The sequence below is a fragment of the Oncorhynchus tshawytscha genome, linkage group LG05 (genome assembly GCF_018296145.1).
Source record: "Oncorhynchus tshawytscha isolate Ot180627B linkage group LG05, Otsh_v2.0, whole genome shotgun sequence".
Lineage (NCBI taxonomy): Eukaryota > Metazoa > Chordata > Actinopteri > Salmoniformes > Salmonidae > Oncorhynchus > Oncorhynchus tshawytscha.
In genome coordinates, this window is record NC_056433.1 from 60,372,382 (window position 1) to 60,388,056 (window position 15,675).

The 15,675-nt window shown below is 42.7% G+C and overlaps 1 protein-coding gene across 3 annotated transcripts in view; it reads right to left on the reverse strand.

Annotated features, from left to right (window-relative positions):
• LOC112251027 (acyl-CoA-binding domain-containing protein 6) overlaps positions 1 to 15,675 on the reverse strand; it is a 52,962-nt gene that overhangs the window by 26,823 nt on the left and 10,464 nt on the right. For all 3 annotated transcript variants that reach the window (XM_024421653.1, XM_042322185.1, XM_042322186.1), the window contains exon 6: positions 12,329 to 12,418. In XM_024421653.1, the coding sequence (XP_024277421.1) occupies positions 12,329 to 12,418 (90 nt within the window). The remainder of the gene's footprint in view (positions 1 to 12,328; positions 12,419 to 15,675) is intronic.

Consider the following 15,675-nt stretch of genomic DNA (forward strand, 5'->3'; position numbering starts at 1 on the left):
TTGCACACAAACGTAAGCAAGTTTTGAAATGATACATGTTTTAGTCAAATATTAAACCTGTTTGAGTTTCTTGGGATCAATTTGCAGTCTACAAATGATTTGTAATTAGGTTCCGGCCCGCTGACCATACGCGGCTGAACCTAGTTGATGATCCCTGCTCTACAGTCTAGCTTCACACAGCTGAGGCCGGGTACAAAGCTGTGATGCATTTCTATTCACATTACATTAAAGTATAAAAATTACACTGCATTGCCACTAACTAGGACGGTGCAGCACCTTTCAATAAGACAAAGAGTAAAACACAGTTGACTTACTGGGAGAGAAGAGTTGTTCACAGTAAGACACTGCGAGAATGTCATTATTGTCATCATACAGTACTTAAATCTACAGCCAGAAGGCTTCTGTACAATAAATGATCCCTATTCTTAGAGCCTTGCAATGAGCTTGATTTACTATCTTACTGTAAAGAGACCACTGTGATCAGGAACCTACAATCAAAGTGTCACGGCTGTTCTGTGAGGATCCAAATAGGTCAGGTCAGCTTGGCAATGGATGACTTCAACCCACAGAGGGGGTAGGAGGGAACTGGTGGGGGGTTGACCACTCACACCCTGTTGTAAATCAAGGAGAGAACATCCCTCTCCAATACTCACCAAGGAATGTGCCTTTGTCTATACAGACATTTTCCCGCCAAAAATCTACCACATTCTAAAGTTAATACTGGAACAATATTTCTAACATAGAATGTGGGGAATGGTCAGAGGTGACCCAAAGACCACTAATGTCAGTTTGGGTGTTATTTTGTGACGTCATTAAAAATGTTATAAAGGAAATACTGTAACTTGGAAAGTATATCTACTATATGTACGAAGTTTCCATCCTTTACTTTGTGTATGAAATAATAATACAAACGATGAAAGTGTTTTTGTTAAGAGAGGGATGTGATCTTAGAAACTATAAGAGGAAATTGTTTTTATAACTTTGTACAAGTAAGTAGTCACCGCCCCCTTGAGTGAGGTCAGAGAGTGTGTCAGCCTCACAAACTGCCCCTTTTGAAGAACTGTATAAAATGATGGGTTAAGAATTACCATATCAGACCAGAGAGGAGTTGAGCTGCAGCTCACGTCCAAAGTGGTTTGAACTCTGAAATCTCAACACAAGGTAGAGACAATAACGTCACCTCCCGGACAATCACTGGTACGGCTGATTAGCTGTCCTAAGTAAAGTATCTACAAAAGCGAATTTAAGTCGGACCATTCTACTACTCTTCTCAAATCACAGGAGTGCACTACTCTTATCACACCACTGAGAACCATCGACACAGTTGGCTAGCCTATCTTCAAAAAAATCATCTTTCAGAGCGAGTGGAAGCAGAGTGAGCTCTGTAGTTCTGTTCAGGACTACACGACGGGTTGCCAGATGCCGGCAGAGGAGAGCAACAGTAGAAGAGATGGGTGGGGACCCCTTTTGGACAATTGTAGTCTTACAAGTGTGCCGCGGAATGGCCCAACACCGTTTCCAAGAATTCCGACAGAGATCCACGGCGAACCAAGGCATTTACACGTAAATACATTCATGATTTCTTACTCCAAATGGGAGGCGGCTTGTGTGCAAAGTATATGATTACTGTGAGAGTAATTTATAAAATGTACCAACGTTAATTGTCTCTGTCTCTCTTCATCTCCTTTGTAACAAGCCGCCATATTGTGTCAGTCCGCTAGGGACCTGTTTCTAATGTATTAAGTGTGCATGTTTATCCTGTGTTATCATTTACTTGGCTAGTAAAGAAATAATTTTACCAATTTGTGTAGTACTGGATCATAAGTAAGGCTGGGGTTTTGCAGATGCAGGAGGTTACGAGTGTTCAGAATGATGATATGATACGAGGTTATGATTAATACATGGACTGTTCTATGAATGTGATAGGTAAAGATTTTTAGATTTTAATTCAGGAGATAGTAACTGTTTAAACAACCGCTCTCGTGGTGCCCCAAATATTAATGAGTTAATTGTTACATGATTCATTTAAAATCAGGTAACAATTAAACATAGTTAGTTGATTAGATAAATAACAGTCATCCGATTAATGAAAGTAAAGTCACGAAAAAATAATACACACAATAAAGCCATATAGACAAAGCTATTTCTCAAGTGTGATTCTGACACACAACAGCTATAGCAAAACATGCATCACGGTCCAGATATTGTCTGAGAATGTTTTGCTTGTCTTCACACAACCCAACAAACTGCCAAGGTCCCTATCTAGCCATATAAACAATCCACTACATTGACACTAAATATGTATTCAGGCCAGGGGGCACTTAAGCACTTAGCAAAGATTTCATTTCTCCTCACATCAATATCAAATCAATGTGTTTATAGTCTAAGAGGTCGTACAGAAAAAGAACACTTACGGCATCACAAATCAAACACACACACAGCCCTTGTTGCTGACGTGCACGCTGACCTGCCAATCAGCACTCAATACCAAGTGTGGTAGAAGAGTAGTCTGATGTGAATGTCTATACGTCAGAGTAAGAACTACCTAAACTACTTCCCTAGTCAATCTGCAGTTGGAGCCAACAGTGAAGTACAGAAACCCTCTAGGAGATAGGACACCAAGAGTCCCCCCGCCTTTCCTCCGTCCCCTCTTGTCCCTCTGCCCTGTGATGCCGCTGTCTGTCCCACATAATGCGTGGCCATGAACTAGTTGTAGCCCAGCCAGATATTTATTACTATTGATCTACCTGGTCCCAGCCAGAGACTTTTGTTCTCTCGGCTCTCGGCTTTGACCTCAATTAAGTTATGAATTTCTATCTGATAGACTGCGAGCGCTTTAGACCGGCGTGGCCAAGGCCTGGAGTGGATTAATTAGAATTAGTGGTGCTGGGAATCACCCTCTGCGTCTCATGGATCATGTTGTTTTAATACAAAGTAAAGAGCCACACACACAGTCCCCAGCTCAGCCAGCCATGCACACACATGGACAGCCACTGTCACAAACCACATGCAGAGGACAGGACTAGATTCAGGATGGAGATGATTTAATCCAGCCCCACACACAAACTGAATTTACAACCTGCCAATATAAATTGCAGATTCTTTCACTTCACCTCACTGTAGTCTTCCTCCTGCCTTGCCCCTCCGCCTCTCTTCCTCCCTCTACTTTTTTGCCTCTTTCTTCAAACTGTTTCTATTTGTGATTGTTTCCTGTTGCCTTACATGCACCTTACCCTCACACCCTTTTTATGAGATTAAATCTGCCCAATTCCAAACCTCCCACATTGTTTACATGTTTCCGATCTGTAATCAGCCTAGCTTAAGTCTTAAATTGTGTTTTTGTTGCTACCTGCATATCCCACTACAGCCCATTCCCCAGCCGGCCAGCCCACAGCCAGATTGCTGCTTGTTTGTTTGACACAAAATCCCAAAGGGGAGGCCAGGATGTCTGAGCCTTGACCAATGAAAAGGACTCTTAAGGCCTTATTTACTTTAGTGAGAGTGGCTGTGCACATAGCAATCAGAGTTTTTCCTGGATCAAAAAGTGGCTTAGGTGGTGGGCGTGGCAGGGGGGTTTTGCAGGGGCGTGGCAATGAGCATGGTCGGCCCGTCAGCATGTACAATTATTTAGGAACATTTTAGAGGCCCCCATCTTGGCAGTGTAGAGACATGATTGCATTTAAAAGCTAATTTCCTGCAATTCTACACATTTTGCCATGCAGCTCAGAGAAAACTTTGCAGATTTAAAGCACATTTCCTGTGGTTATATATATTATGCCATGGAGATGATAGAACACTTTACGTTTCCTGGAATTATATGCATTTGCCATGGCTAATGCTGTGTTCTTTTGGTCCAACAAAATAACAAAATGAATACTGTTAAAATCATTGTTTTGGGAATTTTCAATCATCACCGACTGTCTAGATTTTATTTTGGTGATTGTTAGTTCTCAAAGATAAAAATAAAGATGCAAGGGCCTCCCAAGTGTTGCAGTGGTCTAAGGCACTGCATTGCAGTGCTAGAGGTGTCACTACAGATCTGGGTTTGATCCCAGGCTGTATCACAACCGATCGGGAGTCCCATAGGGAACGCACAATTGGCCCAGCGTCGTCCGGGTTAGGGGAGTGTTTGGCCGGGGGGGCTTTCCTTGGCTCATCACGCTCTAGCGACTCATTGTGGCGGGCCGGGCGCCTGCAGGCTGATCCCGGTCGTCAGGTGAATGGTGTTCTCTGACACATTGGTGCAGCAGGCATCCAGGTTAAATGGGTGGGTGTTAAGAAGCGTGGTTTGGCGGGTCATGTTTCAGAAGACGCATGACTCTACCTTCCACTCCCGAGCCCGTTGGGGAGTTACAGAGATGAGACAAAGTCAATATTGGGGAGTAAAAGGGGGGGGGGGGAATAAATCAAATGTATATATACACACAGTGCATTCGGAAAGTATTCAGACCCCTTGCCTTTTCCACATTTTGTTACAGCCTTATTCTTAAATGGATTAAATAACTTCCCCCCCCTCATCAATCTACAAACAATACTCCATAATGACAAAGCAAAAATAGGTTTTTATACATAAAACAAAACAGGAATATCACAGTATTCATATTCATATCATAAGTATTCAGACCCTTTACTCAGTACTTTGTTGAAGCACCTTTGGCAGTGACTACAGACTTCTTGGGTATGACGCTACAAGCTTGACACACCTGTATTTGGGGAGTTTCTCAAATTCCTCTCTGCATATCCTCTCAAGCTCTGTCAGGTTGGATTGGGAGCGTCGCTGCAAAGCTATTTTCAGGTCTCTCTAGAGATGTTCGATTAGGTTCAAGTCCGGGCTCTGGTTGGGCTACTCAAGGACATTGAGACTTGTCCCGAAGCCACTCCTGCGTTGTCTTGGCCATGTGTTTAGGGTCGTTGTCCTGTTGGAAGGTGAACCTTCACCCCAGTCTGAGGTCCTGAGCACTCTGGAACAGGTTTTCAACAAGGATGTCTCTGTAATTTGCTCCGTTCATCTTTCCCTTGATTCTGTTTCTCATGGTCTGAAAGTCCTTTAGGTGCCCTTTGGCAAACTCCAAGCGGTTTGTCATGTACCTTTTACTGAAGAGTGGCTTCCGTCTGGCCATTCAATCATAAAGGCCTGATTGGTGGAGTATTGCAGAGATGGTTGTCCTTCTGGAAGGCTCTCCCATCTCCACAGAGGAACTCTGGAGATCTGTCATAGTAACCATCGGGTTCTTGGTCACCTCCCTGAGTCTGAGTGGTTCAAAATTTCTTCCATTTAAGAATGATGGAGGCCACTGTGTTCTTGGGGACCTTCAATGCTGCAGAAATGTTTTGGTACCCTTTCCCAGATCTGCACTTCGACAGAATCCTGTCTCTGATCTCTGCAGACAATTCCTTCGACCTCATGGCTTGGTTTTTGCTCTGACATGCACAGTCAGCTGTGGGGCCTCATATAGACAGGTGTGTGCCTTTCCAAATCACGTCCAATCAATTGAATTTACCACAGGTGGACTCCAAGTTGTAGAAACATCTCAAGGATGATCAATGGAAACAAGATGCACCTGTTCTCAATTTCAAACTCTCAAAGCAAAGGGCCTGAATAGTTATGTAAATGAGATATTTCAACAACAAAAAAATGTAATACATTTGCAAGCATGTCTAAAAAACAGTTTTTACTTCATCATTATGTAACAAAATGTGGAAAAAGTCAAGGGGTCCGGAAACTTTCCGAATGCACTGTAGGTCCATTATCTTTTCTACATACTTTATATCTGGTTTAAGTCCTTTAAGATCAAACTGAAAGCGTTTTTCCATCACAAAAATAAAAAACATATACAGTACCAGTCAAAAGGTTGGACACACCTAGTCATTCAAGGGTTGTTCTTATTTTTAGAATAAGAGTGAAGACTATGAAATAACAAAAAGGATAACATTGTGTGTTCGCGAGTCTCCCATTTCCATAGAGTGGTATTCGTTTGTAAGCGTCCGTTCAGACGCTACAGTCGTTTTCATGGTCTGACAAACACCTCTATAGCTCTGCGACCTTCCACCGCAGATACTGTAAGGAAGGCCGACATAGGCAGATTGAGATATCTTTAGTTTAAACTGACGGATTTTGATGGGGATTTTTTTATTATGTTACTTAGATTGACGCCCGGATGCATCAAGACTCTTAAGGACTTTTTTCAACTTTTAAATTCCTGTAAACTGAATGATCATGTTTATCTCTCCTCACAAATAATGGAATTTTGAGGATATTTTGATGTGCCTTTATTACAATGCAGTACACTAAATGTCAGCCCACATAAAATAACTGAGTTATGCTTCTGACATCACAAACACGGTACCCTACTTCTGCCACCCGGCCCAGTTTCTGGGGTTCATTTGTTAATGTGCAGTAGAGAAGCAGTGGTGGTTAAGGGCCAGTGTGAGGCATTCTGCTGGTGACAGGTGGTATACAGTTGATCTGGGTATTCATGGACAGAGCTACCTATTGTAGTCCCTTCTGATCCCAGATTAGAATCAAACAGCCCATAATGCAGGTTACCAGGTTTGGACATCCACTGAAACAATCAGTTGATTAATTTTCAACGATTTTCACTGAACGCATTTTTTTTGGTTTGTTATTTAATCAACAAATGAAACATAAATCACTTTTATCTTTATTTAACGGCAGTTGGCAGAGGTCAGTTCAGATTACTGGGATATCCAAAACCCCAAAAACCCAACACCAAAGATCCTTTACTGCCTATCATACCCAGACAAAAGGAATGTGAGAACGTAAAACAGTGGAGACCTTTCACATTCACAGGACCATTTACAATTTAAAATCTTTGAGTCTGCCAATGATATATGTCATTATACATATTATAATTCACTGCACATATATATATATATATATATATATATATATATATATACACACACACACAACCACTACACACCTACTCATTCAAGTTTAAAAAAAAACTATTTTCTACATTATAGAAGAGTGAAGACATCAAAAATATAAAATAACACATGGATTCATGTAGAGACCAAAAAAGTGTTAAACAAATCAAAATATATTTTATATTTGAGATTCCTCAAAGTAGCCTCCCTTTGCCTTGATGACAGCTTTGCACACTCTTGGCATTCTCTCAATCAGCTTCACCTGGAATGCTTTTCCAAAAGTCTTGAAGGAGTTTCCACATATGCTGGACACTTGTTGGCTGCTTTTCCTTCACTCTGCCATCAAACTAATCCCAAACCATCTCAATTGGGTTGAGGTCGGGTGATTGTGGAGGCCCTTACACAGCCTGTAGGTGTGTTGGTTCATTGTCCTGTTGAAAAACAAATGATAGTCCCTCTAAGTGCAAACCAGATGGGATGGCGTATCGCTGCAGAATTCTGTGGTAGCCATGCTGGTTAAGTGTGCCTTGAATTGTAAATAAATCACAGACAGTGTCACCAGCAAAGCACCCCCACACCATTACACCTCCTCCACGTTCACCTACCCTAAGTTTCACAAAGACACGCCAGTTGGAAGCAAAAATCTCAAATTTGGACACATCAGGCCAAAGGACAGATTTCCACGGTCTAATATCCATTGCTTGTGTTTCTTGGCCCAAGCAAGTCTCTTCATATTGGTGTCCTTAGTAGTGGTTTCTTTGCAGCAATTCAACCATGAAGGCCTGATATCACACGCAGTCTCCTCTGAACTGTTGATGTTGAGATGTGTCTGTAACTTGAACTCTGTGAAGCATTTATTTGGGCTGCAATTTCTGAGGCTGGTAACTCTAATGAACTTATCCTCTGCAGCAGAGGTAACTCTGGATCTTCCTTTCCTGTGGTGGTCCTCATGAGAGCCAGTTTCATCATAATGCTTGATGGTTTTTGCGACTGCACTTCAAGGAACATTCAAAGTTCTTGAAATGTTCCGTATTGACTGACCTTCATGTCTTAAAGTAATGATGGACTGTCGTTTCTCTTTGCTTATTTGAGCTGCTCTTGCCATAATATGGACTTGGTCTTATCAAAAATGTCAAAAATAAATAAAACGGAAAAGTGGTGAGTGCATATGTATTCACCATATATTCACCTTTCAGAACAGGTGTATATATACTGAGATCATGTGACAGATCATGTGACACTTAGATTGCACACAGGTGGACTTTATTTAACTAATTATTTGACTTCTGAAGGTAATTGGTTGCACCAGATCTTATTTAGGGGCTTCATAGCAAAGGGGGTGCTCATGTAGAGACCAAAAAAGTGTTAAAACAAATCAAAATATATTTTATATTTGAGATTCCTCAAAGTAGCCTCCCTTTGCCTTGATGACAGCTTTGCACACTCTCAGCTAAGTTAAAGCTTGGTCGCAATTTGGTCTTCCAAATGGACAATGACCCCAAGCATACTTCCAAAGTTGTGGCAAAATGTCTTAAGGACAACCAAGTCAAGGTATTGGAGTGGCCATCACAAAGCCCTGACCTCAATCCTATAGAACATTTGTAGGCAGAACTGATAAAGCGTGTGCGAGCAAGGAGGCCTACAAACTTGACTCAGTTACACCAGCTCTGTCAGGAGGAATGGGACAAAATTCACCCAACTTATTGTGGGAAGCTTGTGGAAGGCTACCCAAAATGTTTGACCCAAGTTAAACAATTTAAAGGCAATGCTAACTCAGCAAAAAAAGAAACGTCCTCTCACTGTCAACCGTGCTTATTTTCAGCAAATTTAATATGTGAAATATTTGTATGAACATAACAAGATTCAACAACAGACATAAACTGAACAAGTTCCACAGACATGTGATGAACAGAAATGGAATAATCTATCCCTCAACAAAGTTGGGGGTCAAAATCAGTCAGTACCTGGTGTGCCCACCAGCTGCATTAAGTACTGCAGTGCATGTCCTCCTCATGGACTGCACCAGATTTGCCAGTTCTTGCTGTGAGATGTTACCCCACTCTTCCTCCAAGGCACCTGCAAGATCCCAGACATTTCTGTGGGGAATGGCCCTAGCCCTCAACCTCCGATCCAACAGTTCCCAGACGTGGTCGATGGGATTGAGATCCGGGCTGTTCACTGGCCATGGCAGAACACTAACATTCCTGTCTTGAAGGAAATCACACACAGAACGAGCAGTATGGCTGGTGGCATTGTCATGCTGGAGGGTCATGTCAGGATGAGCCTGCAGGAAGGGTACCACGAGGGAGGAGGATGTCTTCCCTGTAACACACAGCATTGAGATTGCAGGCAATGACAACAAGCTCAGTCCGATGAAGATGTGACACACCGCCCCAGACCATGATGGACCCTCCACCTCCAAATCGATCCCACTACAGAGTACCATCCTCGGTATAACGCTCATTCCTTCAACAATAAACGCGAATCTGACCATCACCCCTGGTGAGACAAAACCGTGACTCGTCAGTGAAGACCAGTCCTGTCTGGTCCAGCGAGGGTGGGCTTGTGCCCATAGGCGACGTTATTGCCGGTGATGTCTGGTGAGGACCTGCCTTACAACAAGCCCTCAGTCCAGCCTCTCTTAGTCTATTGCGGACAGTCTGAGCACTGATGGAGGGATTGTGTATTCCTGGTGTAACTCGGGCAGTTGTTGTTGCCATCCTGTACCTGTCCCGCAGGTGTGATGTTCAGATGTACCGATCCTGTGCAGGTATTGTTACACGTGGTCTGCCACTGAGAGGACAATCAGCTGTCCATCCTGTAGCGCTGTCTTCGGCGTCTCACAGTACGGACATTGCAATTTATTGCCCTGGCCACATCTGCAGTCCTCATTCCTAAGGCACGTTCATGCAGATGAGCAGGGACCCTGGGCATCTTTCTTTTGGTGTTTTTCAGAGTCAGTAGAAAGGCCTCTTTAGTGTCCTAAGATTTCACAACTGTGACCTTAATTGCCTACCGTCTGATAGTGATACTGTCTTAACGACCGTTCCACAAGTGCATGTTCATTAATTGTTAATGGTTCATTGAACAAGCATTGGAAACAGTGTTAAGACCCTTCACAATAAAGATCTGTGAAGTTATTTGGATTTTACAAATTATCTTTGAAAAACAGGGTCCTGAAAAAGGGACACACACACCCCACCCCCCTCCCCTCGGACAGTACTCAGACCCCTTGACTTTATATCAACACACACACATAAGTGGTCGCTTAGGGATTCAATTCCAGGTGCACGCAATGACTACATCAGATTCAGATTCAGATTATTTTCTGCCCAATGGTAATTAATGGTAAATAAATGTAGTGTAATTTGAGTGACTCATTATAAATAAGAATAAAATATGTTTCTAAACACGAGTACATTGATGTGGATGCTACCATGATTACAGATAATCCTGATTGAATCATGAATAATGATGAGTGAGAAAGTAAGAATGTCAAAGATCATACCCCCACGACATGCTAACCTCTCACCATTACCAATAACAGCGGAGGTTAGCATGTCTTGGGGGGTATGATCTTACTTGTTAAACCAAATCAATTTCTCTGAGCAATTGTGTTAGAATAAAATATAATTATATGGAGCATACAATAAAGCTCCGTATTTGTACTATCTATTTGATACAGTCATTGTTGCTCATCTTTATCAAGGGCGTCAATAATTTTAGACCCCACTGTATATGTCAAACCTACTACTGTACATACCTACTACGATACTATTACCACATGTATGTTTGCCAGTTCAACAGCGAAAAGGCATGTAGCATCCAAGGCATCTAGTCTAGTTCAGCATGGCCAGAAAGTGACTGAAAACAGCAATCTAATAGAATGTAATAAGAAGTAGCAGGCTTTATATCCCATCAACTCTAAGTTATGTGGGGTTTACATTGTATAATAATTTGGCAGACTGTTGTATGATTTAGTCGTATTTCCTTTCGGCCACCCCCACGTCATCTCGTAAACCTGATCTCAATAATTATGGTGCAAAAATACAGTTGCCTTATTATCTACCCTCAGGCAGCTGACTGGGTACTTCTGAGCACAGAAGTAAGATGGGTTTTGTCTAGAAAGGACACAGCTTTTGTCAAAATTGACTTTCGTGGCAGGTTTAGGAGAACTTGGGCAGCATGTTAGGAGAATTAGGTTAAGGATAGGAAAAGGTTTAAGGTTAGCTAAAATGCAAAAAATAAAATGAACTTTTGATATCAATTTGACAAAAGCTGTATCCCATCTAGACATGACCGTAGGGGTCCTAATGGCCTGAGAGGGACTGCAGAGTGAACCCTCACAATGGGTCTTAATAAGGACTGTCTGCAATTCAATTACACTTACTGGTACCTACACTAGGAAATAGTATGCATGTGTATAGCTATGCATATTGCACACATACTCCCAGAGCATGTGTCTGAAATTCATCCGAGAGGCCAGAGATGTACAGGTATTAGATTTGACCATATTTAACCACTTTTTTTTTATATCAGTGTACTGCTATTGTAACTACTGTTATTATTCATAAATGAAGGCTAAATACAGTACATGTTACAATGGGCTTTAGAGAGACTCCACTTCTCTGTAATTACAATGCAGCCTTTAACATGCCTCCATTTAAGTAGTAATGTTTTATTGTAAACCATGACCATAGCCACTGCCAGGAAGACCAAGATAATTCTCTATAAGCCGGCGCTCTGGTTTTCATCCACACAAAAAAAGGTTCAAGGCCAAAAAGAGAAAGTCATTTGCAAATGTTCTGATTATATGGGTTGTATAATGCAAACAATTTGCCTGATTACTTCCAATTGATTTGTCTTACCGTGGGGCAGTAAAGCCCCTGGTCCCACAACTGTATGCATCACAGTATTAATGCATCGTTCAGCCGGCTTAAGACAAAGCTGCCTGCCTCTAAACCTGAATGGCGTTCAGGGTTTCTCTCTCCACAGCCAGGTCACTAAACAACGTCTACCTGCTTACTGTGTTGGATAAACCCCATGGGATTTGTCGATATCACAAAGTGAATTACAGTAGACCTGCTCAGAGGGTTCTAGGGAGTGTGTCACCGGGCCTTTAGTCCCCTGGGCCAGCCACAGAAACTAGGCCTCCATGGATACAGAGGTTTGACTTCCTGGTGTGTAGTAAAATAAACTGGAGGTGTGTCTTTGGGAGGTGTGTGCTCAACTGTTGACTGGGTGTACTGTGTAATCTGAAGGTGTGTGGTGGGGTGTTGACAGAGTGCACTGTGTCGGTGTCATGCCCCTCTTAACACAATTGTGAATCTCACAGAAATCTTTAAATCTCCTAAAATATCTAACCCCATGAACTTCTGCATCAAGTGCCCCTTGATCCCTATCCCCAGATGTCTGTGTATGTGTGTGAGAGACTCACCTGACTGTTAATGCCAGCACTGTTTTGCAGTAACACAGACACCAGGTCTTTGTGTCCTCTGTCACAGGCCCAGTGCAGCAAATTCCGGCCCTGAAACACATATAAGAGGTGTGCCTCTTTATTCCTGCACTAACACATTATACAATACATGAGCAGGTACTTCAAAGTGCAACGGATATTGTTAGCCATCATTGGAGTAGCTAATGAGTTGAGGAGTCAAGATACTGAATCAAATATCATAAAAGTTGTCTTAGGTAAAACCCTCAAAGTAAATGTCAGTACTTGTTTACACACCTTAACACTATCTATTGTAAATCCTAACTCTTGATCTACGATACATTTTCTCAAGAGGGGAAAGAACTAAAGCACTACCGGTAGGTACAGTACTTAGTAAGGTTGCCTAGTGAATGGACTACAGCTGGCATGGATAGTGACAGTGTGTGTGGGGCGTCTGACCACACAGAGATATGTAAATGCAGCGTGGGGACCTGCTGGAGCATTCAGTGAGATGGATGGAGGCCCAATCCCTCCTCACCTCTAATAGAACCATCTATTCCCTTCTGTTATGCACGGCTCCACAAAGTTAACTACACAATAGATTTCTCAACTTAAAAAAATAATAATGATGCACTACAATTTATAACTCAGAGCCTTCAGATCCCAACTAGAAAACGAGGTGGTGACAGAATGAGCTCTGCTCTGCCTCCTCACCAGCAGGAGGGGTATGAGTGTGTGTGTGTTGTGTGTGCGTGTGTATATATATGCCAGCATATATACAGTGGAGAGAACAAGTATTTGACACACTGCCGATTTAGCAGGTTTTCCTACTTACAAAGCATGTAGAGTTCTGTAATTTTTATCATAGGTACATATCAACTGTGAGACGGAATCTAAAACAAAAATCCAGAAAATCACATTGTATGATTTTTAAGTAATTAATTTGCATTTTATTGCATGACATAAGTATTTGATACATCAGAAAAGCAGAACTTAATATTTGGTACAGAAACCTTTGTTTGCAATTACAGAGATCATACGTTTCCTGTAGTTCTTGACCAGGTTTGCACACACTGCAGCAGGCATTTTGGCCCACTCCTCCATACAGACCTTCTCCAGATCCTTCAGGTTTCGGGGCTGTCGCTGGGCAATACAGACTTTCAGCTCCCTCCAAAGATTTTCTATTGGGTTCATGTCTGGAGACTGGCTAGGCCACTCCAGGACCTTGAGATGCTTCTTACGGAGCCACTCCTTAGTTGCCCTGGGTGTGTGTTTCGGGTCATGGCATTGCGGGAAGACCCAGCCACGACCCATCTTCAATGCTCTTACTGAGGGAAGGAGGTTGTTGGCCAAGATCTTGCGATATCTGGCCCCATCCATCCTCCCCTCAATACGGTGCAGTCGTCCTGACCCCTTTGCAGAAAAGCATCCCCAAAGAATGCTGTTTCCACCCCCATGCTTCACGGTTGGGATGGTGTTCTTGGGGTTGTACTCATCCTTCTTCTTCCTCCAAACACAACGAATGGAGTTTAGACCAAAAAGCTCTATTTTTGTCTCATCACACCACATGACCTTCTCCCATTCCTCCTCTGGATCAGCCAGATGGTCATTGGCAAACTTCAGATGGGCCTGGATATGCGCTGGCTTGAGCAGGGGGACCTTGTGTGCGCTGCAGGATTTTAATCCATGATGGTGTAGTGTGTTACTAATGGTTTTCTTTGAGACTGTGGTCCCAGCTTTCTTCAGGTCATTGACCAGGTCCTGCCGTGTAGTTCTGGGCTGATCCCTCACCTTCCTCGTGATCATTGATGCCCCACGAGGTGAGATCTTGCATGGAGCCCCAGACCGAGGGTGATTGACCGTCATCTTGAACTTCTTCTATTTTCTAATAATTGCACCAACAGTTGTTGCCTTCTCACCAAGCTGCTTGCCTATTGTCCTGTAGCCCATCCCAGCCTTGTGCAGGTCTACAATTTTATCCCTGATGTCCTTACACAGCTCCCTGGTCTTGGCCATTGTGGAGAGGTTGGAGTCTGTTTGAATGAGTGTGTGGACAGGTGTCTTTTATAAAGGTAACGAGTTCAAACAGGTGCAGTTAATACAGGTAATGAGTGGAGAACAGGTGGGATTCTTAAAAAAAAACTAACAGGTCTGTGAGAGCCGGAATGCTTACTGGTTGGTAGGAGATCAAATACTTATGTCATGCAATAAAATGCAAATTAATTACTTAAAAATCATACTATGTGATTTTCTGGATTTTTGTTTTAGATTCTGTCTCTCACAGTTGAAGTGTACCTATGATAAAAAAATTACAGACCTCTACATGCTTTGTAAGTAGGAAAACCTGCAAAATCGGCAGTGTGTCAAATACTTGTTCTCCCCACTGTATATATATATGAGTGTGTGTAGGGGGGTTGGGGATGTGGAGGGAGCTGGTCCCGGGGCTCAGGGACAAATTGCGGATGGCCGACAGAGTCCTTAGAGTTGATTGATGGGATGCTGTGGACAAAACGAGAGCATCCCCTTGATCAGCCCCCACACCCTCTCTCCCCTCCTCTCCTTAGCTCCAAACCCCTCATTCTAATACAACCGCCACAGGGAGCTCATTTTTCAGTTTAGGCAATTAGATAAAGCAAACTCTCTAAGTCCTATTCTATTGCTTAAATTATATTGATCACCACGGCTGTATGTTGAAATTGATATTTATGAGAGAGGCGGGAGCCTAAATACCGCTGTGCTTTTTCTCTGTTTTTGGTGTGCCCCTCTGATTGTTATTTGTTAGTGTTTCTCCTCATATATTAATTCCACTCCGGAACTTTCTGTATATACTCTCAAGAGAACTATGTTTTGGAAAAGAGTGAACTTTCACTTTAACCTCTCTACTGGATTGGTTCTCAGAAAAAGGACTGCCCAGTGCACTCAAAAAGTACACCAATAAGATGTCTGGTTGGATAAAAGAGCATTTTCATGGACCCCAAAAATATTTGAAATAACCATTTATCGTAAGGAGGAACATAGCACTCTTATTTGTCTGCGATAACAACAAAATAAGAAAACCCTACTGGAAATCATCCACCAGGAATCAGCACTGCTGGCACGTTTTATAATAGAAGGTTAGGGATGGCCTGAACCTCTCTGTTCTAAAGTGCTAAGCCAGGCTCCCTGTGTAGTAGGGGATTAGCCACTTCCAGGAGCCGTGACAGGTGCTTTGACTCGCACCCACGGTAACACACAACAGACATGTCTACATGGGCCTAAAAGGGCACTCTCCTCAGTCGCTGCCTGCTCCTCAGTCTTAGTGGGAGGGGACATGTCAGCTCAATTGGCTCTAATTGAATGGGGGGATTTGG